Raw genomic sequence first — 13092 nt, 5'->3', positions numbered from 1 at the left:
AAATATATTAGCAGTTCATATTCTTGTTTTGTTTTGTTTTTTTGGTTTGGTCCTGAGACCTCACATGATTGCCTGGTTCTCCTCTCTCCAAAGCATGGCAAACTCCCTCTCTCCTTCCTTGCATCACCCTGCTTGCCTCCAAGGATCTAGAAGTTCCACCTGTATCTTCTGACCAGCAATTGGCTCATGGCTTTCTTTATTGACAGATCAAGAACCAATTGGTGAACAGGACCTTAGCAGGAGAACCTCCCCTACAGAAGTCAAATTGTGGGTCCAAGCTGGTGACCTAGGTTCTGTTGAAATGGCTTTTCAGATTGCTCTGTGTGTGTGTGTGTGTGTGTGTGTGTGTGTGTGTGTGTGTGTGTGTGTGTGTGTTTTCTGCTCTGCTCTAGACAGCATTTTCTTCCTTTCTAAAAAAAAAATTCTGGTTGAGACAGCTCTCTCTGCTAGTAGGAATTCTACAATATATCAGGATAGTTCGTAAATTTTCTAACCAAAGTCAGAAAAGCTGCTATAAAAAATTATTGGGTCTTCCAACCAAGTCAGAAACCCTGTTAGGAAAAAAATGTTAAAGAGCTGTTTTTGCTCTCCAGAGAGTTCAGACAGCTCAGCTCTGGAAAGAGAAAATTCTAAAGAACTGATGTCACCCTCTGCTTACCTCATCTCATGCAAGCCAAAAGCCTATCTTTTTATTTACATATCAATTCAGTCATTTACTTTAGGTTACCTTTTGATTACCCTATGAGTCAGTATTCCATTGACCCCAGACCTTTGTTTCTTTGGAGTCAGCAAGCGTACATTTTTCTTAACATTGCAAAAGAATTCAAAGGCCTGCCAGCCTTTGTTAAGCACAGATGAGAAAGTAGTTGGGTGGGACCCCGCCCTGAAATTACCAATTCTACCACATTAGGGCCTGGACTTCTCTTGTCCCAGGATGACCTTGGACTCAGGAATCTGCCTGCCTTTGTATCTTTCTGACAAGTTGGCTCATTAACGCTGCTGCCCATGCTCCTTTAGATTGTGAAGCCCCTTATAATTCATATTGCATACTTATATTTTTATATAGTTGAGAAATTATATATTTTTGAACTCATGTACTTAGAGCTCTTTCCCATAGCCTTAAGACCTGTCCTGAAGGTCCCAGTGTTTACCATGTTGCTGAGACATAGCCACACCCTTAACGTCTAGATGTGCTGTTTCTAATTATCATGAAGTCATTAATATTATCAGGGGGGATAATCCTTGGAAGGAAAGAGTCCTCAACTGCTAGTACATTATTACACAACCAAGCCTTACACCCACAGCAGCCATTGACACTCGTGGAGGCTCACACCAGGACCCTGTCCCAAGAGCAGGAACCATGTTACTCTGTCCCCACCAAGACCACACTGGGTTGGTGCCCCCTCCCTTTCTCCTCAGAGTAGGGTAGGCATACATCCCATGAATACAACAACCTGCCTTGGCATATCAGTTTGCAGAGGGACTAGGCATAGAAAGAAAGGTACAACTCTTATCCTTAGGGGCTGCCAGTGCAACAGTTAGAACCAAGAGATAAATAATGCTTTAAATATGGCACGGGAAATACTAGAGACCATGCATTCCTCAGGGCTGTGAGAACGTAGAACTGTTCTTTGTTGGATGTGATCTTTAGGGAAGATGTGTGGGAAGCAAGGCCTGACTAGAACCATGTGCTCAATCTTGCTCTGCCTGTGGTGGTCAATAAGGATAACTGGCGCAACCCTCCTGGACCAGAAAATCAAGATTTCCATGCCCTAGTCTCAGATGGATGCAGGCTCGAGAATAGCTCTAAGGAAGGTGGGGTGGCTGATCTTTTCTGGCTTGGAGCAGTGTTGCTGTAACTGCCCCCCTTATTTGTTCCGAGTATTTCTAAGAGTTCCTTGTGGTGAGCACGGTACCACTCTTCTCTGCTCTTGCCTCTCTTGCCTCATAGTAGAAGATCAGAGGGAGGTAGGGAGCCTTCCAGGGGCTCCATCCTTTTTCACTTATCAATAAAATAGAAGAATCCCATAGCAAGGAACAAATTAGGGGAGAAAATGAAGAGAGCCATGCAGGTTTCAGCTATGATTGGAAGCTATTCCTGTACTGGATCACACTCCTTGACATGGGCATTTCCTGAGATGTACCTCAAATGACCCACTTCACATTAAAGATCTGATCACTCCTTGTTACAAAAGGGCACAGGAAGCCTAGACGTAGCTACTGTTTATTCAGCACCGTGTGTTACTTCTTTCTTTCTGTGATGAGACACCATGGTCAAGGCCACATATAGAAGAGAGTTTATTAGGGGCTTAAAGTTTCAGAGGGTGAGTTCATGACCATCATGGTGGGGAGCATGGCAGCAGGGCAGGTGTGCTTGGTTCTAGACCTGTAGTTGAGAGCTTACCTCTTGACCCACAAGCACAAGGCAGGAAACTAACTGGGAATGGTATGGGCTTTTGAAACCTTCAAAGCCTGTTCTAGTGCCACACCTTCTCCAACAAGGCCATACCTCCTCTAACGAGGCCACACCTCCTCCAACAAGGCCACACCCCCTAATCCTTTCCAAACAGTTTCAGCAGCTGGGGACAAGTATTCAAACATATGAGCCTAAGGGGGCCATGCTCATTTAGACCATCACAAGCACCTCATAGTACAGACCATGCCTCAAATCCTCATTGCCTCGCTGTGGCTCTTGCACAAGCCTGGCAAAGAAGTAGATCTTATTTTGTCATTGATGTTGCTGTTGACAGCCAGTTGTTATCCCCACCTTAAAAGATGGTGCCTTTCAGGAAAACCAAAACACAGAGGGTTTAAATGATGACCTACAGACACCAGCTGGTAAGAGGCAGAACCAGAACCAAAATCTGCATATGGCTGGCTCCACTTATCCCATTTTCAATCGGTCTTTAAAAATTGGCAAGCCGTCAGATAGGTGAAGGAGTTCAGATCAGACATGCTGAGGGCAAACCTTTCCTCTTTCACATTTCTCCCACCTAAAAATGTTAAAAAATGGAAATACTTTTAACGCATATGAGGCTCACTATAGGCACCAGACTTTTCTTTTTCTTTTCTTTTCTCTTCAACCTAACCTCTTAAAGCCAGGTTAGACCTTAAAGTCAAGAAAACAGTGTTCTGTAAGGCTATAAGGATTTCTCCTGCAGTGTTAACTCATTTGTAACTTAATTCATTCTAGTTCTGAATGTGGCACTTATATTGGGCTCTAAAATACATGTGTGCTGCAATACTGAACTTCATTATTAAGAGACCTCCCAGGACTTTTTGAGCTATGTGCATAGGTCATTTCTCTATGTCTCCCCCAACTCCCCTTTGCTTTCAGGATGGATGACGGCCGACTCTTGGACTACCTTATGAATCATGATGAGCTGATGGAAGAAAAGGTAGCTTTCTACATCCGAGACATCATGGAAGCTCTGCAGTACCTTCACAACTGTAGGGTCGCACATTTGGACATAAAGGTAATAAAAAGTCAGTACCTATTACAGTGAAACAGACAAGTTCAGCTTACCAGCCATTTCCCTGAGAAATACAAATTTGAATTTCTTTTTATTGTTGTTGTTTTGGTTTGGTTTTATAAAGACAGGGTTTCTCTGTATAGCCCTGACTGTCCTGGAACTCATTTTGCAGACCAGGCTGACCTCGAACTCAGAGATCCGCCTGCCTCTGCCTCCCAAGTGCTGGGATTAAAGGCGTGCGCCACCACTGCTAGGGGGAAATTTTTGAATTTCTTTTGTCTGTTTGCTGTGATGTCATGTGACTATTAAACTAGAACTAGACTTTCACCTCACCTAAGTGCATTGTTCAGGAATGAAGGAGAACACACTAGAGGGATGGCGGCACATGGCGTAAGAGAAAGCTTTAACTAAGCAGTCTAACTTTGTAGACATCACTTAATGTCCTATTTCCCTTCATTCTGTGAGAAAGGGGAGCTTCTGAGGGCTGGAGAGATGATTCAGTGCTTAAGACCCAAGTTCTTTCGCCAGTACTCATATTGCTTGGTTCACAACCACCTGCAGCTCCAACTGTAGTAGACCCAGGGTTTTCTTACAGCCTCCAACAGCACCTGCACGCACATGGAATATACTCATATAGATATGTACACATAAAGAAAAATATTTTATTTTTCGAGAAAGGGTTTCTCTGTGTAGCCCTGGCTATACTGGAACTCACTCTGTAAACCAAGCTGGCCTCCAACTCAGAGATCCACCTGTTTCTGTTTCCCAAGTGCTGAGATTAAAGGTCTGTGTTACTACCACCCAGTGATACACACACACACACACATACACACACACACACACACATATATGTATATACACAGACATATACATGTATACACACAGACATACACATGTACACACACACATACGTGCATACACATAGTTACTAAGAAGCTTGTTTTTTCTTTTTTCTTTTTTTTTTTATTGAGACAGGGTTTCTCTGTACAGCCCTGGCTGTCCTGGAACTCACTTTGTAGACCAGGCTGGCCTCGAACTCAGAAATCCGCCTGCCTCTGCCTCCTGAGTGCTGGGATTAAAGGTGCGCGCCACCACGCCCGGCGCTTGTTTTTTCTTAAAATACTATTTCTTTCCTTGATTCACTGCAAAGCAAAAGGTAGGTAAGAAAGCATGCTATTCTGGAATAGGTGTATGACTTAGTAGCAGAACACCTGCTTAGCATGCCTAAGGCCCTAGGTTGCATCTCTAACACTAGGGCGGGGAAAGTACAGGCTGGGTGCAGCAGCCCTTAACTCTAAGCCCAGCAGTCAGTGGACAAAGACAGAAGGATCTCTGTAATTTCTGGGCCAGCCAGGAGTACACAGCTAATCCTGTACCCCTTCCCCAATGCCAACCAACTTATCTAAAGAGCCACCTAAACCCAGAGTTTAGTGAGTTTGAAACCTCCTTTGCCTTTGTGTAGGGAGTATTCCACATGCACAAAGTGAATCAAAGGATAATAATAATAATAATAATAATAATAATAATAATAATCTGTGTTAGCTAACAGATTGCAGCTGGCGGGGTCAGCAAAGACCTGATCTTGCCTCTCTTGTCCCTGCCTTTCTGGGTCCCTGCAGCCAGAAAACCTGCTCATTGACCTCCGGATCCCAGTGCCTCGAGTGAAGCTCATTGACTTGGAAGACGCTGTCCAGATCTCAGGCCACTTCCACATCCACCATCTGCTGGGGAACCCTGAGTTCGCTGCCCCCGAAGTGATCCAAGGCATTCCTGTGTCCCTGGGCACAGACATCTGGAGCATCGGGGTTCTGACATATGTCATGCTTAGTGGGGTCTCCCCCTTCTTAGATGAGAGCAAAGAGGAGACCTGTATCAACGTGTGCAGGGTGGACTTTAGCTTCCCCCACGAATACTTCTGCGGTGTGAGCAACGCTGCCAGGGATTTCATCAATGTCATCTTACAGGAAGACTTCCGGAGGCGGCCCACAGCAGCCACGTGCCTGCAGCATCCCTGGCTACAGCCCCACAATGGCAGCTACTCCAAGATCCCCTTGGACACCTCCCGTCTGGCCTGCTTCATAGAACGCCGCAAGCACCAGAATGATGTTCGGCCCATTCCCAGCGTCAAGAGTTATATCGTCAATCGGGTGACCCAAGGGACCTAGCTATCCCACAACCCCTGAGGTTTCACATAGACGTTCAGTGTGAACCAAAGCAAGACTGAGCGTGTCTGTAAATAACTCTGTTCCTCATTTCACTCCATGTGGTTCTCTGGACTGAGAGGTGATCCTCTTAAACCTTGTCTGTGGTTCCCCGGGGTCTGAATACCATGAAAGTCACCTTAATCCCAGGAGCATCCCAGAAGGTCATGCTGAAGAAGTAAAGATACAGAGTTGCAGAAAGTATTAAAAGAAAGGGCGAGGCTAACAAGACAGTACTTGGTATGAAAATGTTAATTGTACATTCCAAAATGAGCAGTTAAGTGGGAAAATCGTACGTACACCCACTGTAAGCAGTATAGTAGGTTTCTGACTCCATTGAAAATTTAAGCAAAAAAAAAAAAAAAAAAAAAGTTCTATTTAACAGAGATGTCAACTATTCTGCTTTAGATGGCTTAGATATAGTTTCTTAACAGGATACATATACACATACAATATAATAGATCCCATTCAGGTTTCAGAGTTTTATAATATAGAGTTCTATATGAAATCAATCATAAGTAACTTTGAGTGCTCCCGTTAAGACAGTAATTTATTTACCGAAGCATTGCATTATTTTGACTAAGCACAATTAGATGACGAGTTTTTTAGAGCATTTTATAAATCTTGTATAGAAATCTTTTATCAGAACCTGTGTATTAAGAGAAAGCAATGTGACCCTTTTGCGATCTGTGACTGGGATATTTTTTTTTCCTCCATCATGGGTCGTTTGACTAAGATAGGTTCTGTAGAGATCAAAGCTTCCCCCACCCCTGAACTCACTGGCAGCTCAGAGCTCCTCCTGTGGGAAAGACTGCCAGGAAATAAATCCAAATCGAGTAAGAGCTGGGGGGTTTGTTTTTATGTCCCCCCCGGGGCCTGCCATAGGCAAATGAATACCACAACTTCATACAGGAGGGCACACGGAAGCCTTTCCTACAGTTCCTGTGAACAGCGTAGAGGCGCTTTCTGATTTCATAGCCGTAGAATACAGTTTTCAGAAAGTTAGCTTGCTTTATTCCTAACCCCTCATGAAGCTTCGGGGTGCTTACCAATAGGAGGCAGCCATAAAAGCCTTTTTAAGGCTAGTCCTACGTCCTTCCTGAAACCACGGCGCAAAACCTGACCCATCACTCTAACGCAGCACGGGGTTTTAACTGTGATAGCAGTACCCTATCACCACACAGCCACCAACAGCTCTGGACTACGAGGACCAATTGGATTCTAAGGCCAGTGCCACTTTCTCCTACAAGATTATGCCCAGTGCCCTCTGGAGGGAAAACACATTAACCAGGGCACTTCATGTTTTTTTCTTCTGTTGTTGTTGGGTTTTTGGTTTTTTTAGTTCTTCTGTTGGAAGGGGGGGGAATAGAAGAGGTTTGGGTTTTTTTGTTTTATTTTGCTTTGTTTTAATTATTTTCTGTTTGTACATGATCCACCCTTTGTTTCCTAGAGTGTGTTTTAAAAATTGCTTTGATGCAAATAATATTCTTAAAAATATATATATATATATAACTGAAATGTTTGTGTAAACCGGATTTCATGTCATCGTGTTGCTCCTGCTAGTAGGAACTGAGGAAATGGAAATTATGTAGCACCAAGTGCAATCAGAGAATCTGGGAAGGGAAAATGGAACTGCAAAACTATTTAAACTATTTAAAGGAGACATGATGGGAATAGTCTAATTTTAATGTATAAAACCACTTATTCCCATGGTGGAAATATAGAATCAAAATATTCATCACCACCTCCCCCCCATCAGTTTCAGCTTTCTTGTCATCCATCCTCCATCTCAGTTTTTCCGAGATTATAGGGAAATAAACTAGTAGAAAGTAAAAGCAATAAAACTAGATAGCACCTAGTATTTTGGGGGTTAACCAAATATGTGGGAACTGACTCTGACTGTAGTCTCCTTGTCTCCGGGTGGCCCTAGGTCATCAGGCCTCACTCCCTCAGAACTTGTTTATCTCCACGGTCTTCACTTAAACCACAATGCACACACAAAGCATGCTTATTGAAACTTTTTACAAATAAACATGTCTTTATTAAGAAATGTAGCATTAAGGAGGAAGGCCTGGGGCCAGAGGGCTTATTCTAGGATAAAATGCAGGTTCTGTGGACTCCAAAGATCCAGAAAGTGATGTGGCCAGGTCTGTTCTGTCCACTTGTCCACTCCGCTGTCTTGAAAGAAGGGCTTCCTTAGAATTGTTCTGACCAGTCAAGTTTCGGCTAGGGTGGGACAGAGCCTAAGACTGGTGTTCCAACGCTACAGAAGGGCCACATTGAAAGGATTTGTACATGGTAGAACTCTATAAAGAGCCAAGTTTTCCCAGCCATGTTTGTGTCGGAGTTGGAATGGTCTTGACATGGGGCTGTGTGCAATTGCCCCAGGTACACAACTGTTAGAGTAGTATAAGCTTCAGGGATGTACAAAGAGAAAGGGGGCATTCTCTGTGTAGTTTGATGACTGAAGTGACCAGGGAAGCCCCTGTCTACAAAGCACTTGATCCCTCCAAATAGGGGACAAGATAGTCTTGGCTGGAGAATTTTCCCTAGCAGCGTGGGAATTAGGAAGAGAAACCCCATTGACAGGGCTAGGAAATGGAGTTTGGAGTACAATTGTGCTCAGCCGTGGCTGGAGAAGAAGACCCACCCCAGGACCACTTTCCTGCGCCTGTTTTGGCAGGGAGACTTAGAACTTCCAGGAGAGAAGGGAGGAGGAGAGGAAATCTCCCACTCCTAATCCCATCCCACTTGTTCTTGCTGAGAATGAGCTGCCAGCTGACCCCCCGGAGAGCAACAGTGCTAGCGAAAGACTTCTTGTTTGGTTTCTGCTCATCATTTTGAGCTCATTTGTTTTGTGTTCAAAGGGTGGGGTACAGAAAGATGGAAAAGATCAGGGCCAACCCAGGATCCCTGATGAGAACTCTAATGATTTTTTTTTTTTTTTTTTGCGCGCCATTTATGTTTGTTTCGAATTAAACAGATTTCTACCCACTTATAACTGAATGTGGTTAAAAACTGTTAAGAAAGAAAAAAAACCAAAAAAACAAAAAACACACAAAAAACAAAAAACAAACAAACAAACAAAAAAAAACATGGCAATGTTGGATGTGTCCTTCAGGTCTCTCCCAGCCACCAGCAACCTAAGTGAGTAAAGGAGGCAGAGGGGAAAGCTGGCTTTGGCTTTGTGCTTCATGAAGCCTTTATAAACAGTAGTGCCTTTCAGAGGGGAGGCGGAGAGTGAAGTTCGATTGCATTTAGATTTGCTGATACTGCGGTATTTTTTTTCCCTTAGGTTTAAGCTATGTTTTAAATGAGAATATCTGAATGTAGGATGGAAACAGGAATTTTTGAGTCTCCATCTCAGTTATTCCAAACCCAGTCTTTCTTTCAGAAAGTCTTTTGTTGTTTTCTGACCCATGTGTCCCTATTGATAAAATGGAATTTGGGGAGAAGAAGAGAGAACATTAATCTCTTAAGAATGTTGAGGAAAATATCCTTGTCGACACATCTATAATATATTTTGATTTTCTTCAAGTGCTACACACTGCCAGTGTTTAGAATTTTATTGACAGCAACTTTGAACATTCCAGTTTCCCACAGTCTTATCTTTGGGTACCGTTTACAAACTCCTGAGGTTAACCTCTGTAAATTGCTTCTCATTGGAAGGTCTGGGTCCTTCTCATTTACATGTTAATTGTTCTTATCTTTTAATTTCTGACCTCTAAGAGCTTCTCTACAGAACAGGGTTTGGGAGAACTGAGGAGGCCTGAAAATGTCCATAAGCTGTTTTCCACAGAATTCTTAGGGGGGACATGAGTCTGATGCTTTCCAAGACAGACAGCCATTCCTTTCTCTTACCAAGCTTTATGCTGGGGGGATGGGGTGGGGGTGGACAAAGAAGAATCCAAATAGCTGCTTTCCTCACTGGAAGGACAGATGTGAGAATCGAATACACTTCCTAGGCTCCCTCGTCACAATTCATTTCACACAGGAAACTTCTAGAAAAGGCAAGCGATGCCCACAGCGGGTAAGAGAATTAGATTTTGGAGAAAGAGAGCTTTGGCTTTGCTCTTCAAGGGTCGTCTTCTGTTGTCTCCAAACCCCCATGCCTATGGCCCACTCATCCTTCTTTTCTTCTTGCTTATCTTGAAAAACATGGCAAGTTAGATTTTTGAGAATATGATGGAGAAAATACCATCTAAGGTAAACGGTGGTTATTTTTCTGTGTTAATAGAAACTCTCTCCTCTATACCTGATAGAGGGAAATAAATTGAAAGGGTCTCTGTAGTAGACAAAAGTACACAATCACCACACCCTAGAACAGCCCATGAATTGCACTGGGTGAGTTTTGAGGAACGTAGTCCATATTCTTTTCTTGCCTGGCTAACATTCCAATGGAGTCTGAGTTAGGCAAACATATATAAGCTTTCAACAGATTTATCTGTTTAAAAAAAAAAAAAAAAAACCTCATGATTTTTCTTTGCTATTTGAAATCTAAAGACCTTTAGGGAAGGAATTATTAGACCCAGAGTAGGCTAAAGGAAATGCTCGCATAGATTCCACCAACAGAAAAGAAGATGCTATGTTAGTAAATATTTTCTGAAAATGCTAAGGCTCTCGCTGTCTCATTCATTTTAAAGAGCTCAAAGGGGCTGAAATTTATCCATAGACAGATTTTTTAATAGGAAATGTTTTTCATGAAAAATCCATATGGAAATTGAATACAGAAATATCATATGACCATATTTGTTATAAAGGACATTTTTTTCTCTTTTTTTTTAAATATAAGTTGACATTATAGGAGAAGAAAACGGTCATTCCACTACAATGCTTTAATCTTAAATGACAGTAATTAAAAGCTTAAAATTAACACTCCCAGGCTATTGTCAAGAACTTCCAAGCTGTGGTCAGATTTCATTTTTTATCTGAATGACCAACCCAACAGTTCACAAGGGGGAAGGGCAAGGAAAAGTTTAGATAGCAAGTCTTGGAACTCCTGAGTGTTAATTTAACCAAGTAGATCTGCCAGTGCAGGGATAGGAGCTGCATTAATCCCCCATTTCCATCAATAACTAAGTCCGCATGCCGGAGTCCATGAAGACCGTTACTGTGACCTCAAAGACTGTGGCTACGAATCTCAACTCTTCTCTTACTAACTTAAGCCATATCTTTCACATCTGTGTTTGAATTTTTTTTTTTTAAAACAAAATCCTGGTGCTTTTACTTCTGTTTCTGCTGAACTTCAGACTACTCTGTGGGAAAGTAAATACAACTAGAAGAGGGATAAATAGAAAGACTGTGAAAAACTAAACATACCCTTGAGAAAATGCTATTTATGCAGAGAATAGTGGCAATGGAGGGCAAACTGTTGGAAAATATGGATATATGTACATCTGTACATGTATATAGTGTATAATATGTATGTATATGTTATTGCTCATATGTAGAAATCTATCCATTTTCAGGCAGCCCAGGTGGGTCAGTTTTTCTACTGGAAAACCATTTAGGACCATTCAAAACCATTAAGGATAATACATGGAGAATTCTCGTCACATGGGAATTGATTTGCTGACTTCTGAAGTCCACATGGCCAAATGAACAAAGTGTGAAATGCATTGAGACTATAACTGATGTGATTCTGTTTACTCAGAAGCCTATATTTGAATTCTTTTGTATGTGTGTGTGTTTGGATTTTTTGGTTTGTTTTTGATAAGACAGGGTCCCTCTATGTAGTCCTGGCTGTCCTGGGACTCACTCTGTAGACCAGGCTGGCCTTGAACTCATAGAGGTCTGCCTGCCTCTGCCTCCTGAGTGCTGGGATTAAAGACATGTGCCATCAGGTCCAGCCAATATTTGAATTTTAATATCTGATTTTCAAACTGCACCAACACTTCTTGGTTTTGAGTGATCCCTTCCCCCAAGCCTTTTGAGAATTTGGTGGTGGGCGTCTCTGGCCAATCTGTAAAAGGCCTTATCAATAAGTGGACAGGTTTCCCCATAGGGACCATTACACATATACATATAAGTACATACTGCCATCAGGCTTGTGACAATTGATTTAAAATCACTCCACAGTATTGGTAAATAGCTCTATATTTTCAAGGTGCAGAAGAATTCCACAGCCTTAATTATTTCAGTGTCTTGCTGGTCTGCCTTAAGTGTATCTTCTGGGGGTTTTGGGTTTTGGTTGTCTTATTATTTTAACTTTTCCTGCAGTTGTTCATTTTGTATGCACATGATGTTGTTTTGTAAAGGTAGGTTGTAAATATTTTATTTGTAAGTCCGACTCACTCACTCACTCATGTGTAATGTTGTAAAGTGCCGACCCTGCTGTCTTGTTCTTATTACTGCAGTAAACGTTATAAGTTGTGGATGAAACTTCAAAATGTACATTTCACATGTTATGCATTCCTATAAATATAATATACTGAAGATGCTTCTTTAGTTGTGTCCCCCCTTTAAAATGTTACAACATGTGTGTGTATGTGTGTGTGTGTGTGTGTGTGTGTGTGTATGTGTAGGTCTGCAGGAGCTGGTTCTCTCCTTTCACCATGTGGTCCAGTAGACTGAATGCAGGTCATCAGGTTTGGTAGCAAGTCTCTTCAGCCACTGAGTCACCTCTTACTGGCAGTTGTCTTTTTTTTTCTAACTAAAACTTTTGGGTTTTCTCCCAGTGGGAACACTGGGGTAATGGTTCTCCTCTCTTTGGCCCCAAATATTTGAAAGCCTGGCAAGCAAAAATAAATAAATAAATAAATAAATCCTATCAGTGGCCCAGCAAGATGGCTCATCAGATAACAGCGCTTGTCACCAAGCCTGAGGATTTGAGTGTGACCCCCAGGCCTGCATAGTGAATACAGAGCTCCAGCTGGATCTCACAGGCTATGCATACAGGTTGGTAGGAGGCTTGATCAGGCTTCTAGTGTCTGAAGGTGACTCACAGCTGGGAATGAGGCTGATCTCTATAGCAGTCTGTCAATTAACAGCACACAGAGATGAACACAGTTGTTGATCTAGCAAGAAGAGCGAAGCATCTTAACATCTGAGTTCTTACTTAATCAGGGCTTTGCTGAAATTACTGGTAATGAGAAACAACGGTCAAGACAATGAGTTTCACTGGACGTGATGGTGAATACTTTTAATTCCCAGGAGGCAGAGGCAGATGGATCTCTGTGAGTTCGAGAGCAATCTGAGCCTTCACTACATTGTGAAGTCTACATCAGGCTGGGCTACCTAGGGAAGCCCTGTTTCAAACCCAAAACAAACGCTGGGATATATGGGGGTTTCCACACTGGGAGTTCAACACAATCTCTTTAGAGAAAACAAAGAGTACAAAATTAAATCTCGCTGGGCGTGGTGGCACGCACCTTTAATCCCAGCACTTGGGAGGCAGAGGCGGGTGGATTTCTGAGTTC

At 42.5% G+C, this 13092-nt stretch overlaps 1 protein-coding gene across 15 annotated transcripts in view; it reads left to right on the top strand.

Annotated features, from left to right (window-relative positions):
• The window catches only part of Kalrn (kalirin RhoGEF kinase), a 603889-nt gene extending 592498 nt beyond the window's left edge, over nt 1-11391 (top strand). For 11 of the 15 annotated variants that reach the window (XM_029544638.1, XM_029544643.1, XM_029544642.1 and 8 more), the window contains 2 exons: nt 3338-3476; nt 5093-11391. In XM_029544638.1, coding sequence (XP_029400498.1) covers nt 3338-3476; nt 5093-5638 — 685 coding nt within the window. In that variant the 3' untranslated portion in view covers nt 5639-11391. The remainder of the gene's footprint in view (nt 1-3337; nt 3477-5092) is intronic. The other 4 variants (XM_029544641.1, XM_021209154.1, XM_029544640.1 and 1 more) reach the window with 1 other exon arrangement.
• The last annotated feature ends 1701 nt before the right edge of the window (nt 11392-13092 follow it).

Source organism: Mus pahari, chromosome 12 (genome assembly GCF_900095145.1).
Source record: "Mus pahari chromosome 12, PAHARI_EIJ_v1.1, whole genome shotgun sequence".
Taxonomy (NCBI): domain Eukaryota; kingdom Metazoa; phylum Chordata; class Mammalia; order Rodentia; family Muridae; genus Mus; species Mus pahari.
Note: the sequence above shows the minus strand (reverse complement) of the source record. Positions and strands in the feature narration are given on the sequence as shown.